Here is a 15,154-nt window from a genome sequence, read left to right as displayed (position 1 = left end):
GAGGCACTGGGCAGCATCCAGGAAGTAATGTGTGTAATGTTGTGAATGTGAGGAAGGAAGGAGCTGAAAAGAGCTCCCATTCTCTCCATAAATAATTATTTCACGAAAAGAAAAACCGCAGTCCACTTAATGGTCTGCAGGAAGCTTGTATCTGCAATTATAATTTCCTTTGCAATTGACCTGTTGTGGTCCACGTGTTTCAACAACTTGGGATGGAGCCAAACCGCTGGCAGTGAATTATAATAAGATGTAAAAACCTGCGCGCTTCGACAGGAAATTACTTATTGGGATGCAAATTCTTCTGCAGCATACTAATGAAAAAGTCAACAGGAATCATCGTTCAGCCAGAATAATAAGTCCTATTTGTAAAAGCAATTTTACTCTGCTAGAAGAGAGCTTTCAAGAAATCTCAAAAAAGCCGCTACGCCCCCTCCGGTCTTACTTGCAGTCCAGCCTCTCGATCTCAAAGTGCGGGTTGAAGTTGAGGACGATGCGCTGCGAGGGCTCCGGCACCGTGACGGTCCAGTGGCAGTTCTGGTGAGGCGGGTACTCCAGAGGGTAACCGGGGGAGGTGATGTAACCCGCCTTGCTGGCATCGTATATGCCTCCGCACTTTGCCGCTGTGATGGAGACAGGAAGGTGGGAGAACAGCAGTTATTGATGGTGAAACACTGAAGAGTGAATGTACTTTAAACACAGATTTGATGCATTAAACTAAAGCATTCAACCATCCGCAGTAAATGGCACGCTCCCTATAACAGTGACTCAGAGGACTCTCCTTCATTTGCCTTGTTTCCCAGCATGAAGATGTGATGAGCAACAAATGAACAGTAAAACAAAGGAAGCAATTTCGCCTGTCAGTTTGGAGGAAATTGGAAAAACTTCTCCATTGTGGATTCTCAATGCGAGCGAATAAGCTATTAAAACAATAAAAGATCATCAACGCTGCATTTGGTGAGCACACACACACATGGAGACAACACAGAGGCTTTTCTTCCACCCTCTTCCACACCCAGGCTCTTATCTCTCTAGTCCCCCGTCGGGAGCGTTCACCAAGTGTAATTGTTGCTCCGGCAAGCCAATCTGCAAACATTAGGACACATTCCCTGATCCTATCACGCTCTCCCAGGAACAATAGCCTGCCAATGGCGTCGCTCGGCAGGCTGAGACAGGAAGTGACACGCAGACGGCCTGTCTAGCGGGGTTCTGGGGGTCACAGCGACTCTGTAATGAGAAGCTCAGGCGGCAACAAAGGCCCTATTCTCCCCGTACGCCCTGACAGCTAAGGCAGCCCGCGCGCTTCACGTTATCTCCCATAAACACGCCAAACACATAAACTCACATGCACGTACAAAGGAAACATGTATATGGGTGTTTTGCATGCATACACACACACACACACACACACACACACACGCAGCATTGTGCACAATCTTTTATTACTCTTGCATTGGAATAGATTTGCAGGCATTATTATTCTTCACGGAGGGAAAGGCGCAACGTGTTCTCCATGACAACAGCGTGGAGGGGTGGGGGTTCGGCTCTCTACCTACTGCTGTATGTGTGTGTGTGTGTGTGCGCACCAGGGGGATCTCAATGTAATGAACTTTTTATATTGAACTGAAAGAGACAAATGTTTTCTTAATATTGTAGCTGGTGTGCCACTAGGGAAACGGCCTGCAGGCTACATGAAGCTATCGGGGCTCTGCCATTATCACTGCGCTAACAAACACTGGGCTTAACCACGGAGCCACTGAGATGCATCAGCTCTTGACATAAATAGGTTGATATTCCTGCCTGTTTCTTTCAAATTCCTGTGGAAGCATCAATAAAGGAAGCGGAAAAGAAAGAAAAAAAACACCAAAGGCTTGAAGTGTAATAGACCCTTCAAGTGTTGACATTTCCACCGCCTATTGTGCTTAAAAGGCACACTTAAGATTCTCTGACATTTGATAGAGCTGCGATGGCTTCCTTACTTTGTTGCTGGAGAGGAGCAATGCCCACGCTATCACACACCAGGCACACACAGCTGCCGGTGATTTCATGCGAGTGCACGACTCCAGCCGCCCACATGCACACACACACATTTGTACACCGTTACACAAATGTACAACACACAGGTTTTAGCTACATGTGCACATGAGAAGGCTCGTACAGTACCGGGATGCGTGCTTAAACGCACACCTACGCTTTTATACACAAACACACGCACCCACACACACACACCGCTGCTCAGTGATCAAACGGCCACCCACGCACACACACACACACACACACACACACACACACATCCAAACACACACAGAGGGCCTGTCAATCACACGGGCCGACCGAGGTGGGAGAAACAGCTAACTGAAAAATTTCAAAAAAGATAGCAGGGATGGAGAAGAATGACAGAGACAGACAGAAGTACCCCCCCCACACACACACACACACATCACTTTATCTGCTGCTGATGTGTAGACAGTCATTGTGGAGAGGCCTATGGAGGCTATCAGCGCGCAGAGCCTCGCCAGATTAAGCCGTTTGGGGAGAATCCTGCAGCCTCGACACTTTTTTTCCCTGAGCTGCCCGTTCAATGGCCTCCGAGAGGGATGAAGGGGTGGGGGGGGGGGAGTGGGAAAAGGAAGGAGGGGGGATTACGGCAGGGAGGAAAATGGAAGGAGAGGATGAAAGTGGAGGATTGAGAAAGAGGAGAGAAGATGGGTAAAAGATGGATTGAGGAAGAAGAGGGAAGATTGATCGGACGGGCAGGCGGGTGACGGCGGTGGGTGGGGGTGATGTACGATGGGCGGGTGAGAGGACCGAGGAGGGGAGAGCGTGGACGAGTGACAGGCGGAGAGAGAGAGAGAGAGAGAGAGAGAGAGAGAGAGAGAGAGAGAGAGAGAAGAGAGAGAGAGAGAGAGAGAGAGAGGCGACAAAAGGTGATGAGGAAGGAGAAATACAGATGGTGAGGAGGGGAGAAAAAAGAAGCTGTGAGTAAGGGAAGTGATGGAGTGAAGGGACTCTGTGTGTGTGTGTGTGTGTGTGTGTGTGTGTGTGTGGGTGTGTGTGTGCAGAGAGCCTGACGAGCCTCATTAAGACATGCCTGCTATCCAGCGGCTCCCTGTAGACACTGACCCCACTGGGAAACCTCTGTCATTCAGCTCACACACACTAGCGCTGGCACTATGTGTGTGTGTGTGTGTGTGTGTGTGTGTGTGTGTGTGTGTGTGTGTGTGTGTGTGTGTGTGTCAGTTTGTGTGAGTGGGTGGGTGTTTGTTTGCTGCTGCTAGGAAAAAATGAAGAATGATGGGGATGCAGCAGCATCCATACATCTGATGACAGATGTGTGTGTGTTTTTCCTAATTGCTTTAATGTCAGTTGCAATTAGTGAGTACAAAATATGCATATGTGTGTGTGTGTGTGTGTGTGTGTGTGTGTGTGTGTGTGTGTGTGTGTGTGTGTGTGTGTGTGTGAGAAAGAGCAGAACTTGTGGTGTTGGATGATTAAAATGGGGGAAGCACTCAGGGTCTGCTGGTGAGCTTCATGAATTGCACTCTCTCTCTCTTGTCTCTTCTACTCCAGGAGCCAATCTGTCCACACACACACACCCACACCCACACACACACACACACACACACACACACCAAGTGCCACATATGTTTCTACCACGCTGCGAACAAATCCCCATTACAGGAGAACAATGTCACTGCTGTGTGTGTGTGTGTGTGTGTTTTTAGGAGATAGATTGTGTATGAAGAAGTTATTCATAAGAGTGTGTGGAGTAAAATCTGTGTGTGTGTGCAGTCGCTAGTCACTCCAGATCAAGCCAAACCCCCGAGACGTCTTTGTGCCCGCTGCGAGTGCCTTTATCTTCATTATCTGGGTAAATGTGCATATGTCTGCATGTCTTAGCTCACTGTGTGTGTGTGTGTGTGTGTGTGTGTGTGTGTGTGTGTGTGTGTGTGTGTGTGTGTGTGCGCCTGCGCTCTCATTTCTATTAGCCAGCCTTATCGGGGGAAGTATGGCGTCACGCTCCGGGATAAGCTGCGAGTGTGAGGAGAGGCGCTGATAAATCCCTCCATCATTCCTAGTGTCTCTTTGCCCCTCCCTCCCTCACCCCCCCACCTTAATTAAAAAAGTGCTATCGCCCAGAGTGAGGGAATGAGAGGGGAGAGTGGGCCCCATTCATCCATTCAGTCAAGAGCAGGGGTTGTCTCTCCGACTTGCTTTTAATCTCACCCATTCCACACTAGACTGGACCCAGGAGAGGGAGAGGGTGAGGAGGGAGGGCTCTAACACCTTCATGCTGAGGCAGAATGACGCCGCTCTGGGGATTAGGGACAGTGTGTGAGCAGTAATAGTGGCAGAGAGTGTGTGTGAGAGTTTTGAATTTCTCATTAATCCTCACTTATAAACAATTCAATATCTTCAAGATGCTGGTTCGTAAACTTTTGAGGAGACATTGTTTTCCTTTCCTTACTTGAATTAAATTGTATTCTTTATTAAATCCTTTTCTATAAAAGTGGACAACAGTTATAAGCTAGACGTTTTTATCCCTTACTAAAATGTGCATGTATATTTGTGGCATATATAACCTGTATTGATGTTTCAGATGGATTCTACATCAGTTTTCTTCCAGATTAAACAACAAATCTCCCCACTCAACTACAAGCAGCCAGGAAATGCAACATCCACACACAATAGCTCTTTGTTAAACTCGGCTCTATGTGTTTAAGTAAGGATTTCTTTCTTTTAAGAACCAACAAAAGCTGCATCAAAGGAAGATAATATCCCCAAATCCTCTTTTCCTCCTCTCCCCATGTTCTCTTCTCTCTCTCCTCCCTCCCTAACAGGATAAGTGCCCCATGCTAATCAGCTAAATGCACTGGCCATCCTGATCAATGGATCAATGGATCAATCGGGTAAACAGATGGCTGCTGAGGGCCTGCAGGGGGCTAATGGTGTGGGCCTAATCCTAAACACTACCTGCCTGCAGTATCATGTCTCCGTCTCCCCTGGTGCTCTGCTTTGTCTCTGTGCGGCAGCCGAAGCACTTCTCCACAAAACCTGTCCCCGTCTGAAGAGGAGAAACTGAGCCCGCACCGGCGAGGCATAGCTGTGAAGAATGGAGCTTTGCTGCGGGAGTCTTGGTGATTTGTTGCTACCCTTTGCCCCCCCCCACCCCACACAGTGTTACCTTTCAGTGGTGCTGAAAAAAAGAACCTTTCCTGGGGGGGAATTGCACTTCTGTGTTTTTAATTCACACCCTTTCCTCTTTAACCCCGCGTGTGACTTAGAGTAAATTTAAAACGCTTTGCCTCTTGACAATGCTAACCCCCTTTCAGCTCTCATCTAAACCTGTCCCTGAGCTCCCGTTAAGACCCCCTCCCGTGCGGTTAATGCGACAGAGTGAAAGACCAGGCTCTGTTTTATTTATGGGGGTCTTGTTTTTAATTTCACCCCCAGTGCGGCGGGCTGTTCCAGGGCTTTGGCACCAGCCTGTGACTCTCATACCTGACTGGTATTGAACGGGCCGCTCCGTTTGTCTTTGGCAATGAATGCTAATAGGTGACCTTGTTTTTCGCAGCTGATACCTCTGTGGCCGATTAAAACACGGGGGAAATGCAAAGAACTGAAGGGCGCCGTGTAGAGGGAGAGACGAAAACAAATAAAAAAAATAAATGCAGACAAAGGAGGGAGATAAAAATGAAAGTGAGCCAGGCAAACACATGTGGAAAATAAATGATTAAATGAGTGGAAATCCAACTCTGGGAGAAGTTGATACCATAGGTAGAGAGGATGCACAGCCGCCCACTCAATAAACATGCAAATGAGCTGCTTAATGGCCTGAATATTAATGCTTGTAGTGAGGAGTAATTGATGCACATGTCACTGAGTCAAACTATTGTGATTACAGTACAAGTGGATGAGAAGTCTCTCTGTTCGGGTGTTAAGATTGCAGCAAATAGGTCTGGAGAAATGAAAAAGGGGGAGGACGCCACAAGCAGGGGGCCCCAACTGGAAATATGTCATGGGTCATTTACCTCTACACTTCCACACTTCTCGCAGAGAGGCCTCAGCCATGCATCATTTTCGCTTCAAAACATTTTAATGGAAACCTTTTCTGCCACTGGAAATGTACCAAGCTGCTCCAACCAGATGGAGTCGATCATCAAAAGCTTGGATGTGAATCCAGTTATGTTTCACAAGAGCATCTTTTAAAAACACTTCTTTCATTTCCCTTTAGCTGCCTCACACGGGACCAGTGTCACTTTATAACCCCCTCAACGCGCTCTGTTCCCTAGTCCAGTGACATTTTAACTCTGTGACCCCTGCACGCTTTGATGTTGCCCTCTCCTCACTCCGATGCACAATTCACCCCCCATAAATCCTCCTCTTTCTTATTCCTGACCTGGTGAACGCGCATTTTTCTGTGCCTTACAGCTTTGCATCCGCCTCCCATTCTTCTCTGCAGTCCCTGTCCCCTCACATCTCTCTCTGTCGCTCTGAACCTCCCTGTTTCTGTCTCCTTCAGCCTCTGTTCCCTCTGGCATCTGTGTGTAATGTGGCTCTCGAGGGGAGCACGGAGGCAGGGACATGCGGTGCAGTGTCTTGGCAGGGGAAAGGGAGAGAGAGGGAGTACGGGAGGGGAGGGGATCTAGCTTCTTGCTCGCCTGATGGCTGCCAAGAGGCCCACATCTGTGTCTGATCAAGGGCTACACAGGCCGCTAGTCCTACACACACGCGCACACACACACACAGAAATGCAGAGCGACTGTCCTATTTAAAACAAGAAGCATTAACAAGAGGACGAGACCGTGTGCAGTGAACAGAGCTGCAGTGAAACCAGCGGGGGTGTTGTAAAACCCAACCGTCATCATGGGACCATGAACACATGTAGACTATAAACCTAAACATCTTATTCTGTATTCTCAATATAATAGAAAACTACAACTATGTCACAAACAAATATTATATTAACACCTGTTATTTTTCTTCATTTGTGCAAAATATCCCACTTCACAGAAATCCACATGATCTTAAACTAAGAGTCAAACCACCGTAAAGCATCTACAAAGCTGGAGTAGATAAGCTCTGAGCCAAAGACCATGTGTCATCCCACCAGTGGCGTCACTCCCCAGTATGGTGAGCACACACACACACACACACACACACACACACACACACACACACACACACACACACACACACTTCTGCTGACATAATAAGGCAACAACCTCTCCTTATTATTAATACTATTATTATTAAATCAAGTCAACAGATGGAGGCCCGCGCTCCCTGGCGTTAAATCCACATTTAATGAGGCTTCGAAATAAATTTGGCGCTGTTTCAACGCCTAGCTCTCTCAGTATCCACTCGTTCGCCACAGTGTGTTACGGGAAGGAATATATATGAGCCTTAAAGCGAGGCTCTGAAGCCCCCACCAGCTGCAGGGCTTCTCCTCCTGCGCTATAATCTGCTTTCTTATTGTTATTTGATTGCGGGAAGCGCACGGAGGTGGAGGTGCAGGTGACGGTACGGCAACCAGCAGCCGTGGCTTCCTCCACCCCGCACACACAACCCCAAGGAGGTAATGAAGGAGAGACTTGTGGTGCCTGATGAAGATAATGGTGGTGATTACAGTCCTATTAGAGCAATTCTACGGTGACAGTGGAGCTTTTACGCACAGGTTGTTGGGCACTAATCGCTCAGCCTACGCCTTAAACCTGCCTTCCCCCGGATGTGAAATATCATTTTAATCAGGGTTTGTTTATTTCCCTTGATGAATAATTAAATCGCATATAAACAAAACAAGGGGAAACTCGAGGTAAACAATGTGTTTGAATTGTTCATGCATATAATCAGCTCGTTCACAGCACAGAGGGCTGGAGGTAGGCTCTACGCTGGGACAGATAACTGTTTCCACTCTAAATATTTCATAAAAGCAACTTCTTTAGTTTTAGATGTGGAACAGCTGGCTTGGCACAGGGCTGAATTAGACTGGCTTTAATTTAAAACGTCACCTTTGCTCCTATGATTCTATTTCCATATACAGAATAAATATAAAACAACTAAGCCCAAAGCTTCCCACATTTAAGGGGAAAGATATCCAAGACAGCAAGAGACACATGGGTCTGGTTATCACACATAGCTCTATCATGTTGGAACAATATGAAACACATGAAAATATCTCTTGAAAAATAAAAGATTTCCAAGATTAAAACTAGATGTGACGTATTTCACACCTGTGTTTTTGAATATGCATTTTCCATACGACGTGTTTTGATAAAGAAGGGACTAAAACTCACCCTCCTCTCCCCTGACTCTCGCTGCCAGATGACACAATGCCATTAACAATCCAATCCATGATGACTCAAAATCCATCTTGGATGTTGCAGAAACTCACGGAGAGCTTTAAGTTTCTAATGTTTCCAATATGAATTCTGCTGTTCCTTCAGAAAAAAAGAAAAAAATCCACACCCCTGTATGAGATGAATATTCCCACGGAGTTTATTAAACCATTAGTGGAGGTAACTGTGTGCCAACTACATGTCATTGAAGAAATCCAAAGATTTCTATCTGCACAGCTCCTTTAAAGTCTGTCCATTTAGCACAGCGATGCCACTCATCCAAAAACAATAGTGAACGAACAAACTCCTTGATCGATACTATGTGCGCTCCACAGACAGGGGCTCCAGGGTGCGCCAAGTCCCGACTGAGAGGCTCCCCGTATCTCCCTCTCTGCGTCCCCGCGTATTTTGCGCACACGAGGGTCGTCCTTGGCAGTAGCAAGACCTCAGTTACAGCTCTCAAAGCTTCAGTCCGAGGGTCAGAAGCTGCTTTTCAGTGTCCCGGAATAATAAATAAGGAAAGGTGTTGCGCTCTTGCTCTCCAAAAAGCCCGGTAATGTCATGCCACCTCCGGCAGCAGCTACTCTCTCTGCGGCTTCGTATCGCTCTGCGCTCCGCTCCGACTCCGGCTTGTGTCCTGTCGACGCGTCTTGGAGGTGTGTGTGTAGTGTGTGTGTGTGTGTGAGAGAGTGATCGCGCTTTTGAGCTGAGCAGCTATCGCGTTACAGTCACGGCGCCTCGGCTCCGCCCCCTCCCGTCGGTCTCTGATTATAGGGAGGGAGAGAGAGAGAGAAAGAGAGAGAGCTCCCCCATTCCCTTTCTCTCACTCACACACCCCTTTCAGGAGACACCACAGATAGCAGCTCTGCCACAGATAAACTCCAGATAAGATGTATTTTAATGGTAAAGCAGGAAGCTTCTCCTATGGCTGTTTGCAAGGGAACATGAGGAGGAATCCCAGACAGAGAGGAACAGGGAGTGTCTAGGGAAGGTTTGGCCTGCACAGTAGGCACAGCTCCGCCACAAGACACATTAAAAGAGCAAGCCCTCGACTCAATGGAGGCAGAGCCCACCTCAGCCCTGCCCAGTCTCTGCCCTGCAATCTGCACGCCTAAATACAGAGCGGGAGGCCGTGTAATGACACAGTACTGAGCCCAAAATAATCTGCTGAGAAAGGCCTCTGCAGCGTCCAGTCCATGTGCCCTGCCTCTGGCTTGTATTACCGTGTAATGTAACGGACTGTGGCCTGGCCGTGTAATGAGGTACAGTATGTGGCCGGCTTTATTTGGAACAGCTAGGTGCATTCCTACAGGCCAGGAGACGAGTGAACCTTTCTGTGCATGCACACTTTGTTTAAGATAATAACATCAGGAGTCCAACGTGATGGTGGTAGAAAACAAGCTTCCACAGTCATCACGTAGGCTTGTTCTCCCGTGACAGAGTGTAAACAATGTCAAAAACAGAGCGCCGTGCCCTTGACAGAAGGTTGTATGACAGGTCGGGTTGTCACTAGACTCAACTGTCACCCTGCTGCTACACCCCCCCTCCTAGGTTTACTAGATGCCATCAGCTTTTATACAGACCCCCAAGCCCGCCTCTCACCCTAGGGTGCGCTGGCTGTCAGACGCCCCTACGATTGACTAATCTGAGCCTCTGGGCTGGCATCTGCACTAAACCAGTTTGCCATGTGCTAGCTGTTTATGCTGGTGAGTTTTTAGAGGTTATTGATGAGAAAGCATTGATTAAACTTGTTGAGTGGTGGATTAACCCCCCTGATGACCCTTTGACTGTGATAAAGACAAAACACAGCCACTATGAAACCTACAAGCAGCACCGGGTCACTTCTTGCTCTGCTCTGTTCTCCCCCTCCCACTCCCCAGGGGTCATTTGATACTCCTCTCTCCCATTTGTCAACATCTCTGCCCCCACCGTCAAATATTGGGTGAACGCATGGCTAATGGAGGGCAACGGTCCACCGGAGAACCTGAGAAAGAGGCAGGGAATGTTGTGGGTGGAAAAAGTTTGCATCGATCCCAGGGGGGAGTACATCCTGCAGCCTTTACATGCACAGTTGGGTGATGTCTTTTTCTTGGATTACCTCCGTGAAATACCACTTTCTGTACACATGTTGGCTATCCATATTCTCATACAACTACCCATTTCCCCGTGAATTCTCCACACAATGAGCGGCTCATTCACACATAGGCTCAACACGGATTTAGTAGCAGGGAGCTGGCAGGGTGAAGTCCTTTTGATGTCCGGTCTGAATGATTCAGATATTTATGTTCTCACATGCAGCTCCTGCGGGTAATGTCTGGATCATTTCAGGGCTGCAGTGCATGTGTGAAAGAGCAATGAAACTCCTTGCAAGCACATGCCATGCTACAGTGTGAGCCCCGGCTTAAAAAAGCCACTACATGTCTCGGTGTCAGAGGCTGTTTAAGAACCGCGGCAGTGAAATCAAACACTTGCAGCTGCAATATGTGCAGCACCTTTTTCTAATGTATTTCACCCTGGGTCTTATCATCGGTATTCCCTCTGTCATCCATCTGCCCCGAAATACTGCCGACAAATGGCTGCCGCTCAGTCTAACTCCTCACCCCTGCACACCTGCGCCGTGTGCACTCATGGGTGGCGGAGGGGAACACAACAGGGTCTTTCTCCCCCGTTTTGTGTGTGTGAGAGAGAGAGACAGAGGGGGAGATAGATACCAACCGCTGCCTCTCTTATCACAACCTGCCCCGGAGACTGACAGCATGACTGATAACTCTCCCTCTTTTCTCTCCCCCGTCTCTGTCACACACAAACACACACCTCTCTAACTCTTTCACTCTCTCAACACTTCACTCCCCCCCTTCTCTCTCCCATCAGTGTGTTTGGCCAGTCAGCCGGCCGTGGGTTCAAGGAGGAAACTGTGTGAGAGTCTAGTAGTCTCTCAGAGCGGCTGAGTGATCCCGGTCGAGGCCTTCATCACCGACAGACGTGGCTTTAGATCTGCTGCTGGGAGAGATAAGGGAGAGATAGCCCTGACTTGACCCTATCAGCATGTCGAGAGTGTGTGTGTGTGTGTGTGTGTGTGGGAGGGGCATTGTGAGCACATCAAGGGTCAAGGAGGGAGTTTTGGGATCCCCTTTGATATAAATCGGAGCGACACCTCAGCCAGCAATATCAGAGCTTTCCAACCATTTGATAACTGCTACACACACCCCGAGCCTATAGGAGCTGCACATTACAATAATGCATCTGCAGCATCTTCAAAATGTTCTGCAATGTTTGTTGCATTTTTCTCTTTCTCTTTGCTGCTGCTGTGACCCAATTTTCTCTTGGGATCATTAATGTTTCATCCGATCTTTATCTCATAAGCACATCTACGCACACACCCTCGACTGAGATATGTTTTCCAACACCAACTCCTCCAGTGAGAAAGAGTCTCCCTGTTTTCAGCAGAAGGCACACATCTCTTACATCTATTTCCAGACTTACTGCCACCCGTCGAATTCCTGATGGGCCACCCAGGCTATGGGCATGCCCTGGCCAGGGGAATAATTACACACACACACTCCAACCGACTGTACTGCATACACTAATCTTGCCTTAGCGGTGCTGGCTGGCTGGTTGGATCGTATGGAAACATCTGGTGTCTGGCTGCTGTCTCACCATTCCTCCCCCCCTTCTGGGTGCTTCTGTATATGCTACCTTCAATACCAAAAAACAGCTCACTCTTCAAAACCCTTTCAGATGCATTTAAAGAGAGCAGCACAGCAGACAGAGAGGAAGCTTGAAAGAACAGCGGCGTGGAAATGCAGATTTAAGGAAACACCTAAAGATGTTGTGATGTTGCAGGCTTGTGTCCGTCAGTGTGTGTGTCAGGCAGCGGAGATGACAACACACACTGACTGCAGACTGAAGTCATACTCAATGACTTCTCTGAGGTTCTTTGAGTGCATGATTCACCTGCAGTACACGGCTAGGCCTAATGGGGGCAGGCAACTGCACTAAGCCAAGGTGCTGACAAACCAGGCTGCAGGCAATCTCCAGGAACATGGTGTAAATATGATTCAACTTGACGCTAGATTATGCATACATTACAACGATTAAGATATGAAGACAAACATGGAGGCTAACTGCACTTATGGCAGCTATGCAGACAGATCTAATGCACATCAACATCATCTTGGACTGCAGTTAAAAACATGCAGGATGTATTAATCATTCAGTAAATAAATCACAGTGGATTATCAGCATGTGCCAAATTTTGACAAATGCTAATTTATTAAGTAGCTGTTTTTGATCCACATATGAGCGTTCACATGCAGAATGGCTGTGATTGATGCATCCCAACCCCATATCTGTTGTCAGCCTGGTTCAAAAATGTTGTTTGCTCACTTTAATTGCAAGACGCCCGCTCTATTCCCCGGCCGCCTCTTGTTTATGATACAGCATCATTATCCTCTGTGTGCTGCGAGAAGGGGAAGAGAGAACCAGTTCTCTCTTCCTCTGCTGTTCCACCAGGATCTATTTTACTTCTGCTCCGTCCCTTTCATCTCCTTCCACTGGCCTGCTGTGTGTCTTTATAGTCACATCAAAGTGACCTTCACCACCCTTTTCCCTCCAAAACCCCCCTACCCTTTCTTTTTAGTCTGCAGACCCAGGGAAAGGAAGAGGGAGGGGGGTTTTACTACACATATTTTCCAGACAGCAGTATAATACCTGACATGTTCGAAACACAATTGCATCAAATCTCCCCTGCAGGATAATCTCTTCATGCATCATCTTAAAAAGCGAGAGTAATCCACCTTAGTGTGCATTTAAATGTATATATTTGTGTGTGTCTGTTTCTGCACCCTATCCTGTGTGTTCGGACCCCCCCCCTCCCCTCCTGACGTGGTGTTTGTAGGTTCCAACCCCACTCCATCACGGCAGGAATGAGTGGGGCATTAGGAGGCGATAATAAAAAGACAACAGGCCATTCTCCACGGCTTGTTTACTCTGCGGGGCCTTTATCACTCGGCCTCTGAAGGAAAGATCAGCGCCCGACAAACCGGGGAGAGAAAACACTGGAGGACGAGTGCATGCTAATGAGGGGGAGAGTTTTTGTTGTGAGGGGGGAGATAAAAGTGTAGCACAGCTAGGAGCTACAGTTTTGTCTGCTGCTGCTACGAGAATAAGAAGAACCGTGTCAGGCACTTATGTATGCAGGCTGTGACTAAAGACACACTGTAATATTACATCATGGAGGGAGGGCGGTAATTTTGATCCAAACCTGCCTATTAATAATCTGCATTCACTAAATGTACAGTAGATATTCTCTGCATGATTACCTTAAAGGATTATACCAGGATTAATCTATTTCGAGCTCAGTATTTGTTAGCATAGAGGAGCAACATATGCATCCTTTAGGGACTATTTCCGGCTGCGGATGAATACACAATTGGTGCTCTTGTGTATTTATGGTGCATGAAGGTGTACAGGTTCTTTGTTAGTTATTATAATGTCAGCCAGTGCAATAGTGTGGCTCACTGATGTGTTTTTCGACAACAACTGAGCTCCCTGGTACTGAGGAGGAGATGTATCAGGGTTTGGCTACACAGGAAATATAAGTAGGGTCCATTTATTGTTGCTTTTAATGGCATCTGTCAAAAAATGATAAAGCCGGGCGGATGGAAAGAGAAGGAAAGAGAGCAGTCTAAACATTGCTATGTGTTTCTGAAGGAGAGTCATGCGACATATTAAATGAGAGAAATGTGGAGACAGATGGGCAGAGGAAGTTTGAGATGTAAAGAGGAGATTTGCTGTGCATCTGCTGCAGGAGGAAGAGCGAGGGAGTGAGGGGAGCACAGGAGAGGGAGAGTCACATTAACAGAGGAGGGCACTTAGGACGAGATGGCGGAGCGTTTTAAAAAAGCGAGGACCTTTGAGAAAGGCGGCTCCTTTAATGTGGTTTAACCCGGGTGCATTCACATTACCATGGTAATCTTATCAATACCGTGTGTGTGTGTGTACGTGTGTGTGTTGGGGACAGCTAAGCACTCGGCCCCATTAGCCAAACCTAATTGACTTACAGCCTTCTGACCACAAAGGTAACATCTGTGTCAGCCATGTAAGTGAATGCCCCGTGTCACCTCACACACACACACACACACACACACACACACACACACACACACACACACACACACACACACACACACACACACACACACACACACACACACACACACACACACACACACACACACACACACACACACACACACACACACACACACACCTTTAATGACATTTGCTTCATCGTGCATCCCTTTGCCACTGATTGACCTTGATATGCACCAGTGGATGCAAAATAGACCGTATCTTTGTCTCCTTGAGACGAGATGGAGTGGGAAATGGAGCCGACAGAGAGACGCAGAGGCACTTTAGAAAGACTGTGCGTTAGCTTTGGGAAGGGAAACATGTTCTCGGTCTACACTGTCGGAAAGTATCTCATTGTTACCGTCTGCTAACTTATTCACATTTAACACCGAGTAACAAAGACGAACCCACGTCCTCCAACGGGCTGATCCTACAATACACATGCATCACTCTATCGACTTTTGTTGGGTCATTTTAAAAAACGTTTGTAACTTTAGTAGAGCACATTTTGAGATGTTACATATTGTGCAGAAACTTTGAAATGACCCAGGGTGCACTGCAGTTCTAAGATGTTTTTCTGGTCTCAACTTATTCAGTATATTTTATAGGTATTCGTTAAGAGACTATAGATTTAATCAGTTAGAGCCAAGGTTATTATTATTCAACACAATGAATCACATTTTTGA

The 15,154-nt window shown here is 47.4% G+C and overlaps 1 protein-coding gene across 3 annotated transcripts in view; it reads right to left on the bottom strand.

The window, feature by feature from the left end:
- nrp2a (neuropilin 2a) overlaps nt 1–8,993 on the bottom strand; it is a 51,512-nt gene extending 42,519 nt beyond the window's left edge. For all 3 annotated transcript variants that reach the window (XM_063877993.1, XM_063877994.1, XM_063877996.1), the window contains exons 1-2: nt 8,295–8,993; nt 443–620 (exon numbers count right to left, since the gene is read on the bottom strand). In XM_063877993.1, coding sequence (XP_063734063.1) covers nt 443–620; nt 8,295–8,370 — 254 coding nt within the window. In that variant the 5' untranslated portion in view covers nt 8,371–8,993. The remainder of the gene's footprint in view (nt 1–442; nt 621–8,294) is intronic.
- Between the last annotated feature and the right edge of the window lie 6,161 nt (nt 8,994–15,154).

Source organism: Eleginops maclovinus, chromosome 24 (assembly GCF_036324505.1).
Source record: "Eleginops maclovinus isolate JMC-PN-2008 ecotype Puerto Natales chromosome 24, JC_Emac_rtc_rv5, whole genome shotgun sequence".
Taxonomy (NCBI): Eukaryota; Metazoa; Chordata; class Actinopteri; order Perciformes; family Eleginopidae; genus Eleginops; species Eleginops maclovinus.
This window is presented reverse-complemented; position numbering and strand designations above follow the sequence as displayed.